This window comes from Ruditapes philippinarum, unplaced genomic scaffold, assembly GCF_026571515.1.
Source record: "Ruditapes philippinarum isolate M1 unplaced genomic scaffold, ASM2657151v2 ctg5756_1_1_1_1, whole genome shotgun sequence".
NCBI lineage: Eukaryota > Metazoa > Mollusca > Bivalvia > Venerida > Veneridae > Ruditapes > Ruditapes philippinarum.
In genome coordinates, this window is record NW_026854539.1 from 9165 (window position 1) to 30549 (window position 21385).

General features: G+C 33.9%; 2 protein-coding genes across 3 annotated transcripts; one reads left to right on the top strand and one right to left on the bottom strand.

Annotated features, from left to right (window-relative positions):
* Window positions 1-1270: 1270 nt before the first annotated feature.
* On the bottom strand, window positions 1271-20865 carry LOC132740402 (uncharacterized). Of its 2 annotated transcripts, none has more exons than XM_060728294.1 (3): window positions 20728-20865; window positions 16372-16491; window positions 1271-1416 (listed from the first exon to the last, which is right to left on the bottom strand). In XM_060728294.1, exons 1-3 carry the CDS (start codon window positions 20780-20782, stop codon window positions 1322-1324), a joined length of 270 nt encoding a protein of 89 aa, XP_060584277.1. In that variant the 5' UTR covers window positions 20783-20865; the 3' UTR covers window positions 1271-1321. The 2 variants fall into 2 exon arrangements, with proteins under 2 accessions (XP_060584277.1, XP_060584276.1); XM_060728293.1 differs by lacking the exon at window positions 1271-1416 and adding an exon at window positions 15499-15802.
* On the top strand, window positions 11143-13675 carry LOC132740401 (uncharacterized). Its single transcript, XM_060728292.1, has 2 exons — window positions 11143-11510; window positions 12324-13675. Exons 1-2 carry the CDS (start codon window positions 11170-11172, stop codon window positions 13669-13671), a joined length of 1689 nt encoding a protein of 562 aa, XP_060584275.1. The 5' UTR covers window positions 11143-11169; the 3' UTR covers window positions 13672-13675.
* Window positions 20866-21385: the final 520 nt, after the last annotated feature.

Here is a 21385-nt window from a genome sequence, read left to right on the forward strand (position 1 = left end):
TGAGGGTCATGTTTTGTCTCAAAGTGGAATGAGTAATTGTATTCTTTTCTTAAGTTTATAAATATTCAATGTTAAGCTTTGTTGATTGCGATTGATTACGTCATTTAAACTTTAAATTTTGTGTGCTCATTCAACGTCAGCAGCCAGTTTCAAAGTCACTGAGAGTTAATGACGTCATTCTGTACGTGCGCTCATTCACTCGCCCATTATGGAAAAATAATGCCGAGTAGCAAGACGGCCAAAATTGCATAATGACCTAGATCTTGCCATAATGGCCCTGAAATACCCTAGATTTTGTTACTATATATAGTAACATAGGTATTAAATCGTGTTGAATTTCTTTGGCAAAACATATGCCACACTAAAACATTTAATGAACATGATGAAAGTAATTTATATTATCTAATGTAACTTTGTCTGTTAATGAATACATGTATTAATATCAAATTGTCCAAAATATCATCATTGATTGAATGGTTGGGTTGGCTCATAGCTCTATGAAATACTATTTGTGTTGAGCCAAAGAAGATGTTGGTTACATGGACGGTTAAGTTGGTCAATATTACCTTATTTGTAGAGAAATCACTCAAAACGTGTCTCCTTGTAAAATAAAACCAATTCCAAGCCAAAAAATTGAACTACAGTTTAAAGCAGTCTTCAGAATTGGTTACAAATGTAATGGAATATGAATTCCGTTCTCTTTCTATAATAACGACTATACTTATATAGAAAAGTCTGTTATTTGAGAAACCAATTATGCCTTGCCAATGTTATAACGCAGGCAGCGTCGTTACGTCATGTTGTTTTAACGATGGCGTCAATTGGTGAACAATGAAAACAATAAATGGGGGGATTGACTCTCTCACTAATGTTCTTAAGCATACTGTTGCAAAAAATATATAGTTTGTTCCACTTGCTTGTTGTTATTTTGCGTCATTTTTTTTGTTTTCCTAGGAATGCCCTAACAGAGTTGTTATGCATGTATGCCCGGTATCCCAACCTTTTTGGCTTTTTAAGGACGTTTTCGGGAGTTTTCATATAGACATATAGGCAATATCAAAACTGTTCCATAGTTTCTTTAAACTTGTCACGTGGTTAGAATATGAAAACAGAAACATTTTAAGTGGAAAAATGGGGTCCTCATAAATAAAATCGTTGACATAAAATGCCAAAGATTTAAAAAGATATAATTTAATCAAACAAGACAGAATAAACTTGATTTTACACGACATATTTAAGAATTATTATAGGGAATGTTAAAAAAAAAGTGTTTCAGTGCAAAACTGGCGAGTATAAGCGGAATCAGTGCGAATGCCGACATTTACCCCATCCGGGCACTTCCGTTACAGGCCTGGCTCGAGCAATAACAATTATTGATACTGCAGAAGAACTTCTGGTTGCAGCGTTTCACAAAGTCTGTAATACAAAAGACAAAGCTACAGTTATCACATTAATGTTCATAATCCTACATTTTCGCAGGTACGGATCTTGAAATATTCGATTGGGGGAGCTTAAGTTTGAAATAACCAAACTAGGGGGAAGGGGGTCCTCCTCACCCAGGAAAAAAGAAATGAAATCTACATGTTAATGGTTGGCTTCTGATGCTATTTAAATGCATATTTTTAATTGCAAATGACTAAATACTTTACTTAAGAACATGCAAGTCAGGTGATTGTTTGTTTGTTTGTTTTTTTTTAATTCTAGTCGGTCTCTGAAAAAATATCTACAAATAAAATGGAGGTTTCCAATACGTTTTCAAGTACACATTTTTTAAAAAAAAATCACATTGCTACAAATTTCCAAAAGATTTAAGTCTTTATTAAGTTCCGGCCAGATTACACATTTCAAATGTGTAACGGTATAGAGTTGTTCAGAGTACTATGCTATCCTGTAGAGGTGCGGTACGGGATAGATTTTCAGAGACTTGGGTTCGAATCCCTGTCGGGTTGCACATTTTCATACCCATCTATAAGCTTAGGAGGGAAACATAATATATGTATATTTACTAACCGCTGTCCGGGTCATGTCCTTTAGACCTACACATCTCCGGACAGTTTGTTGATTGATTATTTATTGAAATTTGAACCTTACATGGCGAGCAATCCACACACTCCGAGCTTGCTAGCTGAGCTGAAAATAAAATTGTAAAGATGAAAAAAAAAAACACATCAATTTGGTATTTGAATTGATAATTGCATCTTTTCGGCCCTTTCCGTTAAACTTCGGATATCCGAATTACTGCCAAAGTGTCTCGACTTGTATCGTAATTTCCACACCGTAATACCGGCGCCAGTGATGATAGGTTGCTGAAGTGATGACAGACCTGTAACTTCGTACTCGTAAACCTTTTTTCTGTTAACTAGAAGTTAAATTATGATGGCATAAATAGAATTTTGTTACGCTCAATAAGGGACTTACAAAGTCGTATTAGAAAAAATTATAGACTAATTAGGATTTCAACTACTAATTGGCACAACAAACTAACTAGGACTTTGCTAATTAGAATGTTTGTTTTCCTTCTTTTTTACTACATGTATATTGCCGGGAGAAATAAAATCCTAATAAGTACTATGTATAAAAACCTACTAAGATGTTCAAACTAGGATTTTATTTGTCTTAATTAGGCTTTTAAAGCTCATCCTTAGGATTTTCCTATTTCCTAAAATGGACTTTCTACGATCAACTTTAAATTAGAACTTTAAAAGACTAATCCATATCATAAATAAAGAGTTACTTAGTGGCAACAGAAATATTTCTCCGAAAAAAGATTAAAAAAAACTATTTTTAATTGCGAGTAACACATTTTTTGTTATTTCTCCTATTTAGGAACAAAAAAGACCTTATTACCATTTTATAAGTCCTATTTATAAGTAACAAAGTCCATCTGGCTTTTAAGACTTGTTAGGTCTAGTAAGTTTTCATAGATCATTAAGATTTTTAGAACCGGTGTGTTTTCATATCGTAACATTTTTGAAATGAAAAAAAAATTGAAAATTTGTTAGAAATTTTCGATCGTGTGACCACATACACGTATCGAGGATATATTAGAAGGAAAGTGACCGTGTGACCACATACACGCATCACAGGATTCCCCTTCTCATTCGAGAAAGGGACAAAGAGTTGTCCGCCCTTTTATCAAAGGGCAGACTAAAAATATGCCATTTCCTCAATGTTATCATTAAGTAGGCTTTTTCTCGTTGATATATTTAAATACGGTATATATACAACTACAGTTATGCAAATCAAGCGGGTTATTAGTTTCCGTCCGTTTAACTTAGCTATGAAAATTTAAAAAGTTCATATATGATTTTTAGGAAATTCTTGAGTTTACAGTTTTTCTTCATTTTATTTTATGTGTATAATAGAATTATCATATTTCTTCAAAACATGAACGTTTCAAAAACGTTTTATATGCATATATATGCGGGAAATATATTTCACACTTTGTTTTCAAATATTAACCTGGGGGCATTACCTATTCTCGACTTATCCTACTTGTAATAGAAAAGGTTTGGTTTAATTTAAACATATGTATTTAAGCTCGATTGCTAAACAAGTTCTCCAAACTTATATTAATCACTTTCGAGTCCGCTTCCTGGAACCAACAATGAATGGTGTCATATGAAGAAACATGGTCGTGACCAGATAACTGCTCGAACCCATGACCCCTGGGTTGAGAGGCAGATACCTTAACCACCAGGCCATCGCTCCCCTATAGGTAATGTTATGATCGAGCTGCAAAATAATATTTGTTAAGCCTAGGCAGCTGACATTGCTGACACCGGTAAAACTGTACAGAATTGCAAGCTAAATCCATAACATATTGAATTTGTCAAATGGACTTTTCAAGCTTCCATTTTTTTTATTCAATTGACCATTATAAAGGTAGATATTTAAAAAAGCTAGTCAGTTAACAGCATGCACGGATGTTCAGCCTGGCTTGGCTATATACTGGTTAAATCAGCTCGGTTCCAGCAGTGTAAAGGAGCAATATTGTTTACAGTTGTCATATTTACACAAATTACTTTTTATCAAACGCGTCGGAATAGTAATAATCTAAGGATTGCTGGCTGTGTGAGTTCAATTCCCGTCATGGGCACGTCATGGTTTCCTTGAGCACGAAACCTTGCTTGCATGACCCTAAGTTATGATGAGTTATGTGTATAATACGAAATCCCTTTATCTATTTCAAACGTAAAATATTTATTAGAAAAATTAATAACCATTTTAACGGATGTCATTTTTAACCTGTTCAAAATATATTACAAAAGGGGTAAACGAGTTCGTGAAGTGTCTCTTCTCAGTGGACAGTAAGTTTATAGCAATAAAATTTACTTATTAAGTAATATAATAAGACGAACTGAATTATAACCTTCTTGTTGTTAATCAGTAAATTTTAGATTTCTGTAATCATTGTATGAATCTGTCATCACCGGTGCCAGTAATACCATGTGGTGTACATCACCGGTGCCAGTAATACAGCGTGGTGTACATATCCGGTGCCAGTAATACAGTGTGTTGTACATCACCGGTGCCAGTAATACAGCGTGGTGTACATCACCGTTGCCAGTCATACAGCGTGGTGTACATCACCGGTGCCAGTAAAACAGCGTGGTGTACATATCCGGTGCCAGTAATACAGTGTGTTGTACATCACCGGTGCCAGTAATACAGTGTGTTGTACATCACCGGTGCCAGTAATACAGTGTGTTGTACATCACCGGTGCCAGTAATACAGTGTGTTGTACATCACCGGTGCCAGTAATACAGCGTGTTGTACATCACCGGTGCCAGTAATACAGTGTGGTGTACATCACTGGTGTCAGTAATACAGTGTGTTGTACATCACCGGTGCCAGTAATACAGCGTGTTGTACATCACCGGTGCCAGTAATACAGTGTGGTGTACATCACTGGTGTCAGTAATACAGTGTGTTGTACATCACCGGTGCCAGTAATACAGTGTGTTGTACATCACCGGTGCCAGTAATACAGTGTGTTGTACATCACCGGTGCCAGTAATACAGCGTGGTGTACATGTCAATTAAGATTTGAACAACTGATTTGATCTTAACATAAAATTTCATATTATATCGATTGTGAAATGTATTTTACGAACGCACGAGTGCATTAACTGGTTGCTGAATGCCTGCGAATAATATAACTAGCTGTTGATTTGTTTTGAAACAACATTCCTTATGATTTCCCTTTAATTAATAACAACAACTTTACTATTTCATTTCATTGACGCATATCTGTTTAGCTCTTTGTAATAATAACAATAATAATAATGATGATGATGATGATGATGATAATAATAATGATGAAATAATAATGATAATAATAATAATAAAAGCAATGATGATGATGATAATAATAATAATAACAATAATAATTTTAATAATGATAATAATAATAATAATTTAATAATATAATAATAATAATACATGTAATGATAATAGATGATGTTGATAATTCAACGTGATAATGATGATGATGATGGTACTGGTGGTGACGATGACGATAATAATAATAATATAATGGTGATAATAGTCATACCTTTTTGTACATGTAGTTAGTTTAGTTAATAATTGTTATTTATAAAATATTTAAAAATGAATGTTTTTTACAAAATGCATATATAGGAAAACATACCCGTTAAGGCAAGCAGAAATATCCCGGCAAGTAATGAACGAGTTGAAGAATTCATGGCTCAAGTTGTAAAACAGAAAACTTGAAAATGTTTTATCTATCTGACGGATGTTGTTTCATATATATACATTTATTTAACACGGTTAGTGATTATATAATACTCAACAAAAATTCTCCCATCCTAATTGTTGTTGAAGCATGATTGAAATTTCAAAATAAGCAAACTTGATTAATCATTTTAGAGCGGGACTTTTCTTAGGTATTTATTTATAAGTTAAATGTCTGAAAGGGTGTAACCGCTGTCAATCCTCAGGTAAAAAAAAGATCTCCCATTTTTTGCTTTCATAAAGTAAAATTATATACACGTCAAATGAAGGACTTCAAGGTCTTCTTGAAAGCTATTGTGGGACTTGTGCATTAATTTTTGTAAATAAATTAAATTGAATTGTTAGTGTTCATCCATGCTGTTCTACAGAAATTAGAAACTTCGACGGGAGCGACAGCGACGTATCGACTTTATATAACACTCGCAATTTTGAAGAAATGCAGCGATTCCATTGGATGACAAATAAAGTTGGACACTAATAGGACATTGTGTAAGTCCAAAATGATAAACAGACGAGCTAATAATAGGACATTGTGTACGTCCATAATGATATCAAAAATACCATGTCTATAATGATATCAGAAATACCACTTACAGTATTAAACCGAATTTGTCTGGTACACCTTTTTCAACTATACATTTTTACTGTACAGGGATATAACAACAAAGAAATTCTTATGATAAAATAAATCCTTTATTTCGTTAGTAACATTAACAAATTTGACATTTTACACAAATTTTTTATTAACTATCACAGTAAAATGGAAGACAATGTTTTTGTTTTTTTGAAAGATTAAAAAAATAACGTCTCTATGTGAAACAGTTCTAGTAATGCGGTCAAAAATAAAATAAAAAAGGTTTCAGTTAAATCAGGGATATATATATATATATATTTTTTTTTTTTTCACTATAAACTTGCTTCTTTACATGCACAATAAAGTCAGCAATTTGCAATCAGGTTGTCCTAATCGAACCGATCTTAATAATAAAGTAAATACTCAGATTATTTCGAATGTGACCGAGTCCCATGTGTTTACGCCGGACACACAAAAAACCAGGTTTGCCTCTAGAACTGACTAGTATTTATGCATTTTCCTCTGGTTTGTAAATAATTAATATACATCTACATGCTTCGCCCAGATGGGCAACAATAATTAAATACAAATAAGATTATTCACCATTAGATTAATCATCATGATGCGGTGCAAGTCTAGCGCAAATGTATACGGTGCCACAATTTTCGGTGCGGACCCATGATACGGTACCAAGAACTCGGTCAGTTGTCGTGCTTTTATGACTTTTTTAAGAAATTAAACAGCTTGAATTTGTGTGCAATATTTTTGTATACATTTCTTTGATGCTTACAGTTATATCAAGTAAATATTTTGATTGACAACATAATTTTCTCCTTTTAAAAGTTTTCCAAATGATCATTTTCCCCAAGCCAGCTCTAACTGTTTTCATTAAAACAAAGAAATCGTACAAGTCTTTGATAAAAACTAGGTGAAGACATAAGCTTCAATGAATATGGTTATTTCGATTGAACGGTAACACGGTGATAGGGCGATTACCACAACTTTTCCGCGCAACGTCAAAATATCGTCCTTCTGACCGAGACACCGTATATTTCTGGACAAAATATTAATGGCGGGATAAACAAATTCCAGGTAATAGCTTACAAAATATCTTACTGCTGGACATTGCAAGATTATTCCAATTGTTTAGTATTCCATCGAATTTTTGAGACAATTCATTGTTAATCTAGCACAATACAATTCACACAAAAACACATACTTCGAAGAAATAGTGTTTACAAAAGATCGTGTGTACCTCAACATGACTCGTACTTGTCACAAAAACATGTGTTATAACGACGATGTCTTTGTTCTATGACCTAACGAGCTCGTATATTTATTATGGTTAACCCTAAGTTCAAGTTCCATACAAAATTGTGTGTTTCTATCGTAAATTTCAGGGAATATTTGTTGAAAAAAGGCCTACTGACCCGAATATTGGAGCACCGTACAACACTGAATTCAAACACCGCATTCTTTTTCCGTTAGACCGATAAATACTGGAACCGTCTTCTTTTGAATTATACAATAATCTTACAAATATGTTTTATAATAACTTTTATTTGATGAAAGTTTGATGAAAGATTGTTTACTTGCTGTTATGTTATGTTGCTGTTATATCATACGTTATGTTATGGATCTGTGTTAATACTACCAGTTAGATAAGTGCAATGGTATCTATATATAGATAAGGATGTCTTTTCCTTTTCGAACTTATTCAAACTGATAAACCCCACATGGAAAGATTGAAGTTCTTGGCAGACTATACCATCAAACTACATCGTGAAACAAAAGGAATGAACTATTTGTTAATGGGAATTTCTTATTGCATACTAATTTGATAAAGTTGCAAAAGTCATAACACAAATTTTCATGGTGTAGTTTTTGCAGGAACCCGGGCAATATTTCCATAATCTCTTCAGTCATCGTCTCCAATGTGCTTTTTTAAACAATCTTTTGCGAAAGTTTGACTTCATATTCTTTTTCTTATGTGGTGCGTTACGCATATCGTCCTGAAATACAGGGAGGCGCTGATCCATTGGCGTACTGCTGATATCAGAAGACTTAGTTGGGCGCTCTCCAGTTGCTGCAGTATCTGCAGCTTTGCCAATTTCGCACGTTGCTTTGGCTTTTTCAGACATAGGTTTGAACGTCTTCTTTTTCTGAAAGCAAACATTAATATATAAAATCAACGGTGCTAAAAAGACTGAAAAATGCGGTGATTTTAAGGAGGAATAATGCGGTGCCCTAATCTTATGATTGACAAAGTTGTGCGGTGCCTTAAAATACACACGTGGAAACATAAAAATCATACCAAATATACAAAAAACGGGTTATTTATGTATTGTAACTTGTTCATACGACAAAAATGTACTTATTTATATTGTATTTTGACCAGTTATATGAACTGAACGGACTAGAAATACGTTATATTTCGTAATCAAAGCAAGATTTTTTTCAGTATGCCCTAAATGTTTTCACTATCCTGACTTAATCAATGAAGCATTTTGCATGTAGTAAAGATAAATAAGTTTCAAATTAAATGGCACATTCGATGTAAAAGAAAAAATGATGATTTTACCTTGTTTTGAGCAAATTATATGCTGTTTTCGTCTCGGTTACAGGCTTGCTGTCCATTTTGTACCACAGAAATATACGGTGTCTCGGACAGAAGTAAGATATTTTGACGTTGCGCGGAAAAGTTGTGGTAATCGCCCTATCACCGTGGGTAAAAAATATCGTAACCGTTTACGAATGAAAATCGAAACGAATCCGTTTAAACGTGTAACCGTTGGGGCTTTAGTTATTAATACTTTATTTAATGCCTGTCAGTAAATTATTCTAGGGACCTACAAGTTGAAGAAGTGACATCCAGTTCAATTTATTTTTTTCCTTACATGAAGGAATCTAAAACCCTTGACTTTTAATATACTCTGCATAGAAATGTTACATTAGATCAAACAACTTAACCACTCAGCCATCAAGGTTCCCTTTAAAATAAGGTCATTTAAAATAATATAATATATTAAGATGTAGAATTGTATAGATGGAGAAGTTTAATGAGAAAACTGTAATATAATCAAAGCGCAGAAGGCGCTGAATTTGTTTGGGTCTCAGAATGTCAGAAAGGTGACGGTTGTGAGATTATAAACCAATTTGTTTTTGTATAGTGCCACCAATGCTTTCCAGTGTTATAACTATAGTAAATTGGCTATTAGACTTATTGCAACACTGATATTTAATTCAATGTTTATTTGACTTAAACATTTAAAAAAATGAGTTGCCTTAACTGGGATTTAAACTCTAGACCTCTCGATTCCTAAGCGAGCGTGCAAATTCCTCGGCCACGGCGAAGTTATATGTTCATGTGGGCGTGAGGGATGTTGCACTTATTCATTATCCCTCATGTACAGACTCAATCAAACCGAGTCTGCAATTCTTATGTAATTTTGTTGTGATTAATGCTTCCGAGGGATCACTTTGTTTCCAGATTTTTATACTTCACAACAGCAGGTGTCAAGTGCTGTGTGGCAGCTGTAAAAAGTTGCCCCGTACTTCACTTCAGTGTTGTTATATTTTTCTGGTCCTTCGAGATCATTGATGCCAGCACTATTAAGTGTTGAGAATTGAGTACCGCTCAAGACGGTGCTAGGGGGCGTGAGGGATGTTGCACTTATTCATTATCCCTCATTTACAGACTCAGTCAAACCGAGTCTGCAATTCTTATGTAATTTTGTTGTGATTAATGCTTCCGAGGGATCACTTTCCAGATTTTTGTACATCTACAATACAATGAAATTAACTTTGTATACATGTTTAGATTAAACAGAAATATACCGTAACCGTTCTGTGCACCAAAGATTGAAGGAAAAGACGGATATTGCAATAGGCTAAGATAACGCAATACGATTATCGAAAACACCTATGTACAGTCAATCACTTCTTAGGTTTGCCTTATATTCGCTTCTAAACAAGTGTCTGTGTAATTAGCGGGGGGCGGGATCGCGGGGCGAAAACACGAATGGCACAAATCAGCCACCATAGAATTGAGTTAAGAACGTTACCGGGCATATGATATGTTAGGTCTAGTTGGATTAAAATATATTAAAATAATGAAATTACCGAGGCTCAGCACAGTCGCCATTTCGTATTATAAACCGATAGATAGACGTGTTTTCCTTGAAAGAAAATTATGTAAGCAAAGTGTATTCGATTTACATGTATTATGCATTTATCATAACAACACTTTTTAGATTATTGTTTATTTTTCTTTCAGAATACAAAACATCAGAAAACAAAACAGAATGTAATTATGTAGTTACATAATTTATCAGTACAAACGGTTTTTTTCTTCTTCTTTTTTTAAAGATTGAACAAACAGGTTTCTGTACTTTTAGAACTACGAAGTTCCCAATGTTAAAATTTGAACTATTTCATTATTACTATATCAATTGGTGTTAATAGCTGTAAGTGTTAAATACAACCAAAACCCACATCAATTTATGACAGAAATACGCAATAATTTTGATCAATCCAAAAAGAATCTAGACAAGTTTGTAAATAACTTGTTGAGTTAATATGTCCTCCAAAAATAAATAACTTCATCAATGTTATTTTTTCCTTAAGAAATATTAAATCCTTATTCAGAACACTTGCGTTAAGCGTTAAATCAGTTATTTAATTTCAACGTTACTTGTGTAAATTTATGAAAGTATCTAAACAAAACAAAAATAAATGTAGTATGGTTTATGTTTTTGAAAATCAGTCACGCGTATACAGCAAATGTCGACACCGGGTAGCAACGAAACAAGGAAGTTAAAAACTTCAGCTGAAAAAAATGGCTGTAGACGGTCGTAAATTAAACCAATCGTTGAGCCAAGGATCGGATATAGAACATGAGTTTCCGTGTTCACCTTGTTCTAAAGAGAGAAAGAATGTGGCTGCTATCAAACACTGTGTGGAATGTGATGAAAACTTGTGTCAAAAATGTTTAGGTGATCACAATAAGTTTTCAGTAATGAGAGGACATCAGTTACTAGCCACGGTAAAACAACCAAGCGGGAAAAAGCTGGAATTACCAAGTCAAAGATGTGAGAGACACGGAGGAAAATTGATAGATGTCTACTGTCCTGGTCATGATAAGGTTGGCTGCTCAACGTGTATGACCGTTAAACACAGGTTGGAAATTTAACCTTTCTTTCGGTTTCACTGCATTATTAAGGAAATATTTTTTCAACCTTTATTTAATAAATTATTTATTCATATTACGATTTAAAATTACTAACTTATTATTGCATTATTTGTGTGAGTTCGTAATAAATAAAAGACAAGTGGTTTAGATATGTAAACATTCAAAGTATCGGTGTTTACCTTTCATGGACAAGTGAACAAACATACAAGAATATACACAAGAAAGTTAAGAAATTATTTTGATTCTCTTATTCCATCACACAAAGGAATTAATTAATGAAAAGAAGACCTCCAGTTAACATTAGAAAACTAAGCAAACTTTATTTGTTTGTGTTTCTTTTTTTGTTTTGTTGGTTTATAACAAATGCTTGGAATATGTTATACAGTCCGCGAATTTCATTGGAAATAGTAATTAAAATAGAAGTCTTTATGTCGCTTTGATATCTGATTGAAATAATAATAATCAATTCGTAACATCTTACACCTGATTTAAACAATTTTAAAGTAGTGTTGTACATTGATATATTGTGAAGAAATACAACACAAGTATATTTGATAAATGATTTGTTTATACCATGTAGATCATGTATCTACATGTACTAGTAGTCCAACTGATTGTACTTCACAGTTCAAGATATTGTGTTATTTTGTGTATAGGCAATATCTCCTCTCTAAGCGAGATTCTGACCAAGAACAAAAATATCTCAGAATCTCGCTTTGGCTCGTCAAATATTTTAACTACTTGTGCTAGCATAGATAAACATTATGCGCTTCATATTTCTAATGTCTATTTCATTGCAGTGGTTGCAAAGGTATTAGTTACATACCAGACATAGCGTTTAATACTGAAACCTCCAAGAAACTAAAACGTCTTAAAGCCGATATAAATACTTTACAGTCTCGTTTTCACGCCTTAAAACAAAACAAGCAGAAAGAACTCGAAAATGCAAAGACAGGAAAACGTCAATTGATTAAAGAAATAAAATCAGAAAGGAAGAAGATCAACGACTATTTGGACATGATGGAAATGAAGCTTCTTCAAGAAGTGGATATGACATTTCAGATAAAACTGAAACATATAGAGTCGAATATGAAGCAAGTTGATGAGAGGATCGCTGTACTACAAGAAAGTCTGAAGAAGATAAATGCTGCTAAACAGGAAAACGAATCTGAGAAATATGTACAGATCAAACTTGTCAACGAGGAGAAGAAAATTGCAGGCGAAAGTTTAGAAGAGTTGGAGAGGTCAAGAAAAACAGGCACAATACGGTTTGAGCCATACAGACAACCGACTGATTCAGAATGCAACACCATTGGAAATATACTTCACTTTCCAATGATTGAAGTAGAAAAATGTGCTGAATTTAATGCGCGACTTAAGGATGACAAGGAGTCATGTAATATTTTTGGCATGTGCATGTGTGAAGACGGGTGCATTATTATGACAGATTACAACAATAAATGTATAAAGAAAATGAATGATTCCTTCCAGATCATATCTTCGCTGAATGTCACTGACAATCCTGTTGGTATTTGTCAGATAGACTCGTCACTGCTGGCCGTTACTCTGATGAATGATAAGACAGTTCAGTTTATCTCTCAGAAAGAACCAATGAAGTTACAACAGTCCTTCAAAGTCGGCGATAGATGTCGGGGTATTGCATACAATGACGGGATGATTTATGTTTGTTGTGGCGGATTCAAGGATCGTGATGAAGGTGTTGGTCATCTGGAGGTATATACTGTTTCTGGGAAATTGGTTTTATCTCATTATGATAAGATTACACATCCTGGAAATGTTACAATTTCAAACACTACAAATGAGATTTTCGTGATCGATACGCAAAAAGGCATCCTTAACATTGTTGAAAACCGACGCACGAGGCTAAGAACTTTTGTTAAAAAAATATTCCATGATCCCTTTTATATTTGTAAGATAAATGAAAGTCAGTATTGTGTTGCTTTTTTTATGACACACAATTTTCTTTTGATGTCACATGATGGGAAGGATCAGGTAGAACTCCCAATAAGAGAAGATGGTTTAAAAAATCCTACCTGTTTATGTTTTGATAACAAAACTTCAAGACTTTTTGTTTCTTGTTTGGAAAGTGACAAAATCATGATTTATACATTAAAGATAAGTGACTGATTTGTCATAAACGAGAAATAAAACTTGTGAAATAGGGTGCGTGGACAGTACCCTGCACTTTCCAATGCTGTCCATGAACAGGCTAAATCAAACCAAGCCTGCAACATTTTTCAATTTTGTCGTTTTTTAGCATTCTTTAGTGTTTTTTTTTTTCTCTTCTTTTTTGTATGTGACATTTGTGACTATGTAGGTGTTTCCTTTATGAAGTCTGAAAAACCGCTAACGGAATTAGGAAGGTGTATCACTGAAAACGTTAGTTATACGAAGAACTGGCGAAATATAGTTTTTATCATTAATTATATAAAATTCACATATTTTGTAATTATATGTCAGCATCTTATTTTAATGCATATTATTTTTTATAATTATTACGAGTGTGTCTCTTTATTTGTTAATTAGATTACTTAAAATAAGACCACATAATATAATATATTTGCATGTTAATAAAGCAGTAGACTGACTCCATGTTATAATTTTAAAATGTATTTTTTGACATCCGTTTAAAGAACAGTTTGCAGGTACATATGTATATTGTTAGTTTTAGAAGAAAAAAATGTATATAGAAAGTACTATGACTATGACTTGTAATTCCCATATTTACATAAAACTTGTCCAGAAAAATAGAACTTTACAATATGTGGTATATGTTTTTGTTTGTTTGTGAATATAGTTTCAATAAGTTGAAGAAGAAATATCATTTCTGTTTCAATATAATCATGACAAGAGAACCTGAACGGTTTGTAAATTATTTTACACAGATTATTTCAAGTGTACTGTGTTTATCTTTTTATTTTAGAAGATCTAGAATTAAAACCTGTCTTACAACGCAAATGTCTTGGTTATTCCTCAATTTATTTAGAGACAGGCTTGTTTAGTATGGTGGCTGATTCTTCCATTTCATGTCTTCATCCCTCAAAAGCAGAGTCGAACGTATAGCAGTGCGATACTCCTTTAAGCGAGGTGAAATCATGCGATACGGACTAATGGCCGACGAAAGCGAAAACGAGTGGGTATAGACAACAAATATTTGAAAACAAACATGCTCATACCCACTTTCGTTTTCGCTTTCGTAGGCCATTAGTCTGTATCGCATGATTTCACCTCGCTTAAAGGAGTATCGCACTGCTATACGTTCGACCCCCTGTAATAGATACAGGAGAGTGTGCCAGTGTTCAAGGGGCCGTAATCAGATATATAAAAAGGAGATAACTAAAAAATAAACTGGACCGAGTTACGATTATTGCACATTGCAAATCTATCATTGTCAACTATAACGTTGTACATGAATCACGGAACCTGAAATCGCCACTAAACTGCACAGCCAATGTTAGCAAAATAACTTCCTATGGGATTCATGCGAATTCAAGACACTTGTTGCTCAGAAATGACGCAGACAAATTTCGTTTTTGAATAGGTATTAACAAGGCATCACTTTTGTGGAAAAGGTCATTGAACTCAATCTAGTCAGCGATTGGTGAAAAAGGCTCGGAAAAATACAGATGAAATAGCATTCATGAGACAGAAATTTAAAAGAAATGAAGATTGAAGCATAGTTGTTAAAAATAGTACTTCAAAATAAAATATGTGTTCAAATGAACATCATTCTATTTTAAGAAACGATATTTATATTCTCTAGTTTAACATGAAGATATAACTTAGATACAACTATATATGGTTCTTCAAATTCTATTGTCTATGATATGCCTAACCAAGGCAAGATTGGTAGAACTAAGTTGGTAGAGCGTTGGACTATGAATCAGACGACCTATGTTCGATTCCCGGACAGTGCAGGTCAATTACCTTGTGAAACACATTAAGAAGACTATACTTTATATAAAACAAATTTATTTTCTCATTTTTATAAAACAATATGTGATATAAATCAAGGTATATATATAAATAATGTTCTTAATCAAACGAGACAGAATAAACTTGATTTTACACGACATATTTAAGAATTATTATAGGGAATGTTAAAGAAAGTGTTTCAGTGCAAAACTGGCGAGTATAAGCGGAATCAGTGCGAATGCCGAAATCTTCCCCATCCGGGCACTTCCGTTACAGGCCTGGCTCGAGCAATAACAATTATTGATACTGCAGAAGAACTTCAAGTTGCAGCGTTTCACAAAGTCTGTAATACAAAAGACAGAACTACAGTTATCACATTTGTTCATATTTCGCAGGTACGGATCTTGAAATTTTCGGCGGGGTGAGCTTAAGTTTGAAATGACCAAACTAGGGGGAAGGGGGTCCCTCCTCACCCAAGAAAAAAGAAATAAAATCTACATCCTAAAGGTTGGCTCCTGTTACATTTTAGATGCACATTGTAAAATGCAAGTGACTAAATATTTTACTTAGGAACATGCAAGTCAGGTGTTTTTTTCTTCTTTAATTCTAGTCGGTCTCTGAAAAACAAATATCTACAAATAAAATGGAGGTTTCCAATACGTTTTCAAGTACACATTTTTTTTAAAATCACATTGCTACAAATTTCCAAGAGATTTCAGTCTTTATTAAGTTCCGGCCAGATTACACATTTCAAATGTGTAACCATATAGAGTTGTTTAGAGTAGTATGCTAGCCGGTAGAGGTGCGGTACGGGATTCTGAGTGGCTTGGGTTCGAATCCCTGTCGGGTTGCACATTTTCATACCCATCTATAAGCTTAGGAGAGAAACATAATATATGTATATTTACTTACCGCTGTCGGGGTCAGATCCTTTAGACCTACACATCTCCGGACAGTTTGTTGATTGATTATTTATTGAAATTTGCACCTTACATGGCGAACAATCCATACAATTCGAGCTTGCTAGCTGAGCTGAAAATAAAATTTTAAAGATGAAAAAACATCAATTTGGTATTTGAATTGATAATTGCATCTTCTCGGCCCTTTTCGTTAAACTTCGGATATTCGAATTACAGCCAAAGTGTCCCGACTTGTATTGTAATTTCCACACCGTATTTATTGAAATTTGCACCTTACATGCAAACTCCTCGCAGCGGTTACTTCCCCTGATCTGTACAGTTAAAGTAGCAAAGCGTGACGTAACCGCTGTGAGGAGTTTGCCTTACATGGCGAACAATCCATACAATCCGAGCTTGCTAGCTGAGCTGAAAATAAAATTTTAAAGATGAAAAAACATCAATTTGGTATTTGAATTGATAATTGCATCTTCTCGGCCCTTTTCGTTAAACTTCGGATATTCGAATTACAGCCAAAGTGTCCCGACTTGTATTGTAATGTCCACACCGTAATTATTGAAATTTGCACCTTACATGGCGAACAATTCATACAATTCGAGCTTGCTAGCTGAGCTGAAAATAAAATTTTAAAGATGAAAAAACATCAATTTGGTATTTGAATTGATAATTGCATCTTCTCGGCCCTTTTCGTTAAACTTCGGATATTCGAATTACAGCCAAAGTGTCCCGACTTGTATTGTAATTTCCACACCGTAATACCGGCGCCAGTGATGACAGGTTGCTGAAGTGATGACAGACCTGTAACATCGTACTCGTAAACTGGTTTAAGGTAATTAGAAGTTATGATGGCATTAATAGGATTTTGTTACGCTCAATAAGGGGCTTACAAAGTCGTATTAGGAGAAATTATAGACTAATTAGGATTTTAACTACTAATTGGCAGAAAACTAACTAATATTGGCTATATACTGGTTAAATCATCTCGGTTCCAGCAGTGTAAAGGAGCAGTATTGTTTACAGTTTTACACAAATTACTTTTTATCAAACGCTTCGGACTAGTAATAATCTAAGGATTGCTGGCTGTGTGAGTTCAAGTCCCGTCATGGGATACCCACGATTGATAAACATGTTATATAACATACAATCAACCGTGGGTAAAATGAATCGATTTGCGTCGATATACGGCAACAGGTGCGTAAAATATCTACCAATGACATCGCGTTTATCAAATCTATATTCTTCATCATTTTTATTTAAAATGCAGTGACGAGTGCGTGTGACGTCACACGTACTGTGTTAAATATGGCTCCGCCCCTGTCGTGAAATGAATAACGAGTTTTGAAAATGTTGATAAAACTTTGTTTATTTTATTTCACTCTATACTTTTTCAAACGAAATAAAGATTATTTAAAGTGAAATAAATGTAAAACTTAAAACGTTTGCGACATTAAAATAGCGTACTTGATTTGTTTGTTTTGCACGTGCTGTTTGGCGCTACATTGTGACGTCACGTAAACAATACTTTAAACGTCTGTACAGCGTTAACGACTGAATAAAAGATATTGGTGTTCGGATTCATGTTCTTAGTTAGACCATTTTCTTTCATTCTAGATAGTTTTCACAACAAAATTCGACAACAAATTGTTTTTATTTATCAGATTTCAAACAAAATGGCGCCTTCGATTTTCATTTTATCATTCGATATTTTATACACAGCTTCCGTTATTCTGGTTCCCTGTCCAATTATGGTTCCCATAGACGTGCGCGGGTGACCAGTCTAGACATCCGTTTTCAGTCAGAATTCCTAAGTTTTTATCGTTATCTTTTAATTCGAAAGGTTGCGATGTGTCCAATTCGGTACTTTGGACGAAAGTTTTCAAAACCATCACTTAGCAGGTACTCGCGTTACCGTAAAGCTCGCTTTGCGAGCAGGCCCTTCGGGCCAGCTCGTCGAGCTCGCTAATATGAAAAAGGCAAAGCCTCAAAGCGAGCTCAATGTACTTTTTACGTGAAATAGTATGAAATAATCGCTCATTTTTATTTCAAATGCATTGACGAGTGCGTGTGACGTCACACGTACTGTGTTAAATATGGCTCCGCCCCTGTCGTGAAATTAATAACGAGTTTTGAAAACGTTGATAAAACTTTGTTTATTTTATTTCACTCTATATTTTTTCAAATGAAATACAGATTTTTTAAAGTGAAATAAATGTAAAACTTAAAACGTTTGCGACATTAAAATAGCGTACTTGATTTGTTTGTTTTGCACGTGCTGTTTGGCGCTACATTGTGACGTCACGTAAACAATACTTTAAACGTCTGTACAGCGTTAACGACTGAATAAAAAATATTGGTGTTCGGATTCATTTCCTTAGTTAGACCATTTTCTTTCATTCTAGATAGTTTTCACAACAAAATTCGACAAAAAATTGTTTTTATTTATCAGATTTCAAACAAAATGGCGCCTTCGATTTTCATTTTATCATTGAAATTTTATACACAGCTTCCGTTATTCTGGTTCCCTGTCCAATTATGGTTCCCATAGACGTGCGCGGGTGACCAGTCTAGACATCCGTTTTCAGTCAGAATCCCTCAGTTTTTATGGTTATCTTTAAATTCGAAAGGTTGCGATGTGTCCAATTCGGTACTTTGGACGAAAGTTTTCAAAACCATCACTTAGCAGGTACTCGCGTTACCGTAAAGCTCGCTTTGCGAGCAGGCCCTTCGGGCCAGCTCGTCGAGCTCGCTATCAATCAGAAAGGAAAATATCACGCTGTAAAAGTAAATTATCTATACTTTCTTGCTGTAAATCGTTTAATTTTTTCGATGTTGAACTATTCACGTCGTCTATGGTTGTCGCAATAGTGTCTGTAATACCGAACGTCGTACAGAACGAGCGTCTTGATTGGTTTTAATCGCCTCATGAAATCGTGAGGCAGCCAATGAAATAGCTGCCTTTGATACACCTCTAATCGACTGAATATCGGCTAAAAATCCCACGGCTGGTAAATGTTAATGGTTCGGCCGTGGGTATCCGACGATGGGTTTCCTTCATCGTCGGATACCCACGATTGATAAACATGTTATATAACATGCAATCAAAAATGTTAATGGTTCGGCCGTGGGTATCCGACGATGGGTTTCCTTGAGCACGAAACCTTGCTTGCATGACCCTACGTTATGATGAGTTATGTGTATAATACGAAATCCCTTTATTTATTTCAAACTTGAGATATTTATTAGAAAATAAATAACCATTTTCACGGATGTCATTTTTAACCTGTTCAAAATATATTACAAAATGGGGAAAACGAGTTCGTGAAGTGTCTCTACTCAGTGGACAGTAAGTTTATGGCAATAAAATTAACCTTATTTGAGTAATATAATAAGAGGAACTGAATTATAACCTTCTTGTTGTTAATCAGTAAATTTTAGATTTCTGTAATCATTGTATAAATCTGTCATCACCGGTGCCAGTAATACAGTGTGCTGTACATATCCGGTGCCAGTAATACAGTGTGGTATACATATCCGGTGCCAGTAATACAGGGTGGTGTACATGTCAATTAAGATTTGAACAACTGATTTTGATCTTATCATAAAATTTCATATTATATCGATTGTGAAATGTATTTTACGAACGCACGAGTGCATTTACTGGTTGCTGAATGCATGAGGATAATATAAGTAGCTTTTGATTTGTTTTGAAACAACATTCTTTATGATTTCCATTTTATTAATAACAACAACTTTACTATTTCATTTCATTGACGCATATCTGTTAAGCTCTTTGTAATAAAAACAATAATAATGATGATGATGATGGTGATGATGATGATAATAATGATGAAATAATAATGATAATAATAATAAAAATAATAATAACAATGATGATGATGATGATGATGATAATAATGATGAAATAATAATATTAATAATAATAATAATAAAAATAATAATAACAATGATGATGATGATGATAATAATAATAATAATAATAATGATAAAAATAATAATAATAATAATTATGATAATGATAATGATAATAATAATATAATAATAACAATGATGATGATAATTATAATAATTATAATAATATATTAATATAATAATAATAATAATAATAATAATAATACATGTAATGATAATAAATGATGTTGATAATTGTACGTGATAATGATGATCGATGATGATGATGTTCTGATGGTGACGACGACGATAATAATAATAATATAATGGTGATAATAGTCATATCTTTTTGTACATGTAGTTAGTTTAGTTAATAATTGTTATTTATAAAATATTTAAAAAATGAATGTTTTTTACAAAATGCATATATCGGAAAACATACCCGTTAAGGCAAGCAGAAATATCCCGGCAAGTAATGAACGAGTTGAAGAATTCATAGCTCAAGTTGTAAAACAGAAAACTTGAAAATGTTTTACCTATCTGACGGATGTTGTTTCATATATATACATTTATTTAACACGGTTAGTGATTATATAATTCTCAACAAATTCCCCCCATCCTAATTATCGTTGACGCATGATTGAAATTTCAAAATAATGCAAACTTGATTAATCATGTTAGAGAGGGACTTTTCTTATGAGTTAAATCTCTGAATTAACCGATGTCAATCCTCAGGTAAAAATAAAAGATCTCCCATTTTTTGCTTTTATAAAGTAAAATTATATAAATGTCAAATTGCATGACCTCAAAGTCTTCTTGAATGACCATTGGTCAACGAGAACAACGTCTTATAAACGACCGCTGAAAATTACAGCTATTAAAAGTCCCCGCCCCCCTGACCGCTGACAATAACCCCTCATAGAATGACCCTGACCTCTGACATCGACATCTCTTAGAACAAATCCTTGCCGCTGGCAATGACATCTCATAGAAAGACGGCTGAAAACTTTTAGAATGACCTCTGACGATGACATCCCATGAACGCTGAAAACGACATCTTAATTATAGAACAACCGCAGAACTCTGACAACAAACTGACA